Here is a 6555-nt window from a genome sequence, read left to right on the forward strand (position 1 = left end):
CTGGCAACTGCTCATAGCCTAGAAATAATCTGACACATAACGTATTGTAAACCGGCAACAAGATACATGTTAATTAATAGTCTTTATGTTGAGCTAAGCTAGCTAGCTGCTGGCGGTAGATTCATATTTAATTTACAGACATGAATGTGGTATTGATTTTCACATCAAACTCTCTACAAGAAAGAAAATATTTGTATTTCCCAAAAAGTTTGGATTACCTTTTTTTTTTACTTGGATTTGAGTTTGTTACATGCTGTTTTATAACATGTTCCTGATTTTCCCACTTGTCACACCAAATTTAACAAATGCATTTAACTTCAGTGACTAGAGAAAAGCACTTTGAGAGCAACCAGCAACCTCAGTAACTGAATCATGTTTAAAGAGCTGTCATGAAGCTCTGATTGTCTACCTTATAGTACAGCTAAATTTCACTCCACAGCACACAACCCCATCAGCTGCATCAAAACAATCATTAACTAACCTCCCGTTGCCTCCTTCTTTTTATCTGCTTCCTTCTCCAAACACGACAGAGGGCAAGAAACTAGACAGCACCTCAGAGACACCTGGCTCTCGCCTCACACACCCCATGTCCCATCATCCCCTTCACAGAGCTCCATAATACAAACATGACCTCACATACAGCACACAGGAGGCTGAAACAGTATAGTACACACACACACACACACACACACAAACAAAATGCTTTCACAACACAGCGTTCAGCACATTTGAAAATGATGTTGTCAACAATGTTTTACTTTTAGCCTGTAAAAATAGATTGAAAATATGAATCTAGCTCTGTATCCTGCACCTTTTTAAGGCTTTTAGTGCCACATGATAATTCTGGGTGCATGTTTGTTTTTATGCATTACTCCTCTGTACAGCTACTCTGGTAATGGTAGAATGTCCTAAACGTAACTGAATGGTCGGTTAGTTATTACTGCACAGTACATGTCATCCAAAATAAAAGTAAATTCTTTATTTCAGTTTTTTTCTGGCTTTTTATATTAACACCATTTTGTCCTGTCCAAACATAGAGCACACATAGCTCTAGGTTAAAACTATCTAATAATGTTTAATTTACTCTAATAGGTGTGGGCTTAAATTAACATGGGCATAGAGTTGATATAATCACTTTAATGGCCACAATTTTGCTGTTTATGAAAGACCTTAATATACAGTAAATTACGGTCTGCCTAAAAGCCTTACAACAGCGAGAACTACAGAAAGTAATTTGCTACAACATAATCAACCAGCGAACAAACTAAACACATTGCTTTCACGTTTTTCATCTAATCACACCTTAAAAGACAAATATTTTCATTGATATGTTTAGGATACACTATCACATAAAATCACTGTAGTACATTAATGTCTTGTTCTCATATGTTCAGGTTATCTAAAGTAAACATTAAACTATAAACAATGGGTTTTCATCAGTGACACACAATCTCCTCTGCGTTTATACTGGCTCTCTAATGGTGTAAAGGTCGTAAACCTGAGCCATTGGCCGTAATATAAGTGGTGTCCTCTCATAGGTTGTGAGGTTACAAGCACACCATTGATAGGCTGCCTCTGAAGGGTGTTAGGAGGAAGCCATCTGCTCCTGTTTATGGTTCATTAACCCCGCTACCCCTGGATAACCAGGCTGCCCCCACAGCAACAAGTAGTACAAGAGGCCTACTTAGATAGAAAAGATAACTGGCTAAGTCTTGTTTCTGCTTCAACATGCTCCTTGATTCAGTAGTTTATCATTGAACAACAATAACTGGAAAATCCTTACCTTCCCAGAAGTCCATAGGCATACAGTGAATCTGCCAGCAGTAATGTGATCTCGCCCTTCTGCATGGACATGACACACTCCTCCAGTGCCTACAGGTGTCAAAACACAATGTGTCATTCAGATGACTGACTGAGCTTTTTTACATAATTACACTAAATGTATTTAAGCATAACTTTATGTTGTGCATTTCAATGTCCTTAAAGATGACTAAAAGATCTGATGATGAATTCCAAGTTTCTGGCAAAGCTGGACCGGGCAAGATACAAGACTGTGTCCAGACCACTGGTGCAGACCTCTGAACAGAAACATCTTTTTGATACCCTGGATTAGCTTCTTAGCCTCTTTGCTAAATGCCGTCCCCCCTCTCTCTCCCCTTTCCTGTATTCAAGCTATCCTGTCAATTAAAGGCCATTAAAAAGCCCAAAAAATAATAAAAAATGTTTTTAGTGATCCTTAGACTTTTCCGATAGCGCCACCCACATTCCCATTAGCCTCAGCTGCACTTTCTGTTTTGTACTAATTTGAATATGTTAGCATGCTAACACCCATAACTTAGATGGCGAACATGGAAAACATTATACCTGCTTAAGATCAGTATGTTATCATTGTAATGTTAGCATGCTGACGTCAGCATTTGGCTCAGGCACCATTGTACTTAAGTTCAGCCTCACACAGCTGCTAGCATGTCTGTATTTGTTTACAGTCTCTATTGGTCAAAATTAACGTGTGATGTAATATGAGCGCTCTATAGTGGAGAAAGCTAAGGGTAAAAAGCTTTTACTTGGGTCACATCTCCCTCTCCGATTACAAAGACAAGCCTGGCGTCCTTCTCCACCACAGTGCGGTCCTCCAGGACACATTGCATCTTCACAGTAACCTCCTCGCCCCAGGCGGGGCTCAGGGCGTGCAGGGATTTGGAATCCACCACCTTCTTCCTCAACAGCCGGTCCTCTGCGTGAGGAGAGAAGAGAAGGTCATGCAGGAGGAAGCTGGCTTAATCTGCTGGTAGTTGGTAAACACTTGCTCAGAAACAGGCACAAACATGCCGAGCTGGAGCTCAGTCACATTTTTGTCACTTTTGTGGTTTCAATACAAAATGAAATATAAGTTAAAGCTAAAAGAACTGTATTCAAAATACTAAAAAAAGCACAAGGCTGGGATTGCCTCCACACAGCTCTAACAGACCATTCCCCAATATTGAAATACCTACGTACGTTTTTTTACGGCCACATGCACTACCATGCATGCGCGGCCGGACCGGCTTTCAAAACTGAGAAGCTTGGATGACAACACACCCAGAGGGAGTGGGACTTCATTCTCTGCTCAGGACACCATTAGTCCACTATATCTTTACATTGCAAATATGTGTTAGCTACTATAGGCTATTAATGTTCTGAATGTCAAGTACAGCCCCTTTAAATAAATGAAAAGCACTAGTTACTGATAAGTATCCTCACCTGTAATGTCCTGCCAATCGTCTGCCGCGAACAGCTCCTCAAAGCTGGAGGAAGTCCACTCCACCATCGCATATTCTGGAAAGAGACTCTCTGCTGAGCTGTCTCTCTCCAACACATCTTCCTCCATTGATGGGTCTTGGAATCGCACCATCTTCCAGCTGTTGGTTTTCTTCAGTTTCCTCCGCTCCTTGCATTCTGTGTCTCCACTTTGCTCAAGATAAGAGGTTTTTTTTATCTCAGTGCTTTTACTCTCTCCGGCACAGCTCTCGGTTTCAGTCTGCTCTTTTACACTCGGCTCCTCGGCTTCCTCTGCAGGCCCACAGGGCAGCTCAGTGTGACTGTCCCCGTCAGCAAGCTCAGAAATGGCCTCTCTTACCTCAGGCTCTGTACGCTCCACTGCAGGGTCTTTATGCTCTTCACAACATGGCTCTGTCTCCATTATACTGCAGACAGAGATGGACACCACCTGCATTAGCCTCCAAAAGAGATGAGCCTCCTCGTCAAAGCCAATGTTCCGCTTAGGTGCAGGTTAGTAGTTTTGTTGTTAACCAACTTCTGCTACTTACACTCTGTTAAAACAAAGAAAATGTCTCCATGATGCAGTATTTATAAAAATTCATGTTGTGTTTCATTAAATCCAACTCAGAATGCATCCCTAAATCTTGGCTTCATCTACAGTTCTACACTCAAAAAAGCCTTGTCCTGCCTGCAGTTGCGTACTTTCTGCAGTTCTGTTGCACTTTGACCTCCTCTTACTCCTGCTTGTGTCCTTCTTAGTCTACATAGTCCAGTCATATGACAGCAACAAAAAAATGATCAACGTAAAGAAACTGTGCGGCGCAACAAAGCACTCCCAGCCAGCAGGCTTGTGCAGTGGTAATCTGCAGGATTAGAAGAGAAAAACCTAATCTGCCAGAACGTCTGTAAGCTTCTTAATGACTTCACCATCGTGCCCCACAACGCAATGTCCATAAATGCAATCTACCAATAAGCTCTCAGGAGATACAAGCTCTAACTTAATTTGCTTTGAGTTACGTTGGGAGATTTTTATTTTCACTTTTTAAGAAACACCACAGCACTAGCAACCTGTAGGCTGTAAAATTGCCACTAGATTACAGATTAAACACAATGTTTTTTATGGTGTAAAACATTTCACGTGTATAATTCATTTGGGTAGATTCACAATTATTCTTAAAACTGTAAACATTGCTACATTTTTAACCCATGAGGGTCATTAAATGAAGTTTGCTTTTTTCAGGTTCATTGAGAAGCTAAATTATACATTTTCTGATCTTAAAATAAAGATAAATGCCAAACTACTATTTAAGTATTTAACTAGGAAGAGTTTCTTCTCTTGATTGGTGCATATTTAAGTTCAGCGGAATACAACTCAGATGTACAAACATCTATGGTATTTTGGGACATTGAGCTAGCTTGGTTTAAGTGACAGTTTTAGGAAAAGTGAGGTTTATATTCTAAACTTTTAATGAGATGTATCTCATAATTAAGCACGGTGTCATACATTAATCCAAAATCTTAAGTCTTCTGACCCAAAGCCAGCTATGCTACCTAAAAACATCCACTTGTTTACAGAGGGTGATAACGGGATTGAGATAATACCTGACCAAAATGGAAGGAGTCTCTGTCTGTCTGTAGAATTTATCGACAACCATTCATCTGATCGACTTCACACTTGGCGGGTGTATTGCTGAGGACCCAAGGAAGTGCAGTGTTGAGTGTGAGCTCTTGAGATCTATGGGACATGTTTATTAGTAGTGCATGTGTTGAGAGGGGACCCCTATTAATTGTTAACCCCCAGAACAGCATGCTGGGTAAAGTTCGCTCTCCATCGCTCACTACAGAACATTTAAGAACATATGAAGAAAGACAGACTGGATTTGTTACATTGTAGCACACTTAAACATTTCAGGCATCAGTGATGTAACTTTCAGAATTATACGCTTTTGTTCTCAGAAATAGCCTGGTCCCAAATAGCTAATTGTTAGCAAATGACGCGTATACTGTGCTAGGGGACACATGGCGGGTGTATTTCTCAGGACCCAAAGAAGCACAGTGTTGAGTGTGAAGTTGTTTGGATGAGTGGTTCTCAAGAAAGCTGCAAGCAGCAATGGCCTATTCCGAACAGGCCCGTTTTTAACGGGCACTGCACTAGTTGATTAAAATGTCTGACTGTTATTAAGGCATGAGTAGATATTATGAATCTGGCATTTTCAGCAAATTAATGGCAAAACATTACCCAGTTGTTACATTTGCAGACCACTTCGAAGTTATTGATCTCTTCATGTTTTTGTCTGTCATGTCACTGCAGGAGCAGAACTAGACTAATGTTATACTGATAATAGTTAGACAGAAACATCCTCCCAGTCATATTGTAAAAAAACACTGCATCAGTGACTGTGAGGCTTCTTTAGTTGAATCCACAGCCATTGCGGAAATCAACAGAAGTACCTGTTTAAGACCTGTTTAGTTCAGGGACTGATTAAGATTTATTAACTAGGACGTTTTGGGGCTGATTGCTGGAGATTGCTGTGGATGAACTATACAAGACTATACTAAAAGTGCAAATGTTCCACCAAAACAAGTTCATTCCAGAGACTCTTATTTAATAGTAAACTGATTATCTTTGGGTTTTAGACTGTTGGTCGGACAAAGCAAGACATTTAATGTGTCACTTTTGACTCTGGGAAGTTGTAATGGGCATTTTTCTGACATTTTTCAGACAAAATCTAATAATCAGTTAATTGAGAAAATAATCAGCTGATTGATCAATGATTTAATTGAATTGAATTGCTAGTTGTAACACAAATACAAATAACATTCTGAAGCGTGTCACTCTAATAAGTACTTTTAGTTTTGATACTTAAAGTGGTTGGGTTTTCATTTTTCGGAAAATTACTTTTTACTCAAATATAATGGAGTAATTTTATATTGTTGTATATAATGTAGGCCTATATTGCTACTTAAAATTATCTAAATACTTCTTCCACCACTGACTATTTGTTCAGTGTGTGTGTGTGTCTGTGTGCTGCAGTGACACAGAGTGCATCTACCAAAATCCAGTTGGATGAGTGCAACTGGGACCAAAAATAGATCAAAGGCAAGATAAATACAGGCAGATACTCTGAGGATACAAATGGCGAACGAGTGTGAACTGAAAAGCGAAAGTAAAATAGTTTCTTTACTTTGTCCTTTCTCTTGTGGATGTGTGTGTGTGCGTGCGTGCGTGCGTTTGTGTGTGTGTGTGTGTGAGAGAGAGAGAGAGAGAGAGAGAGAGAGAGAGAGAGAGAGAGAGAG

General features: G+C 40.0%; 1 protein-coding gene across 2 annotated transcripts in view; it reads right to left on the reverse strand.

The window, feature by feature from the left end:
• Nucleotides 1–6555, reverse strand: part of LOC114559735 (peroxisomal membrane protein 11A) — a 68762-nt gene that overhangs the window by 28597 nt on the left and 33610 nt on the right. Inside the window, exons 1-4 of one of the 2 annotated variants that reach the window (XM_028584553.1) lie at nt 4861–6416; nt 3241–3683; nt 2565–2734; nt 1784–1872 (exon numbers count right to left, since the gene is read on the reverse strand). In XM_028584553.1, coding sequence (XP_028440354.1) covers nt 1784–1872; nt 2565–2734; nt 3241–3683; nt 4861–4913 — 755 coding nt within the window. In that variant the 5' untranslated portion in view covers nt 4914–6416. Of the gene's footprint in view, nt 1–1783; nt 1873–2564; nt 2735–3240; nt 3684–4860; nt 6417–6555 lie in introns of those variants that run through there. The other variant, XM_028584554.1, reaches the window with a different exon arrangement.

This window comes from Perca flavescens, chromosome 8 (genome assembly GCF_004354835.1).
Source record: "Perca flavescens isolate YP-PL-M2 chromosome 8, PFLA_1.0, whole genome shotgun sequence".
Lineage (NCBI taxonomy): Eukaryota > Metazoa > Chordata > Actinopteri > Perciformes > Percidae > Perca > Perca flavescens.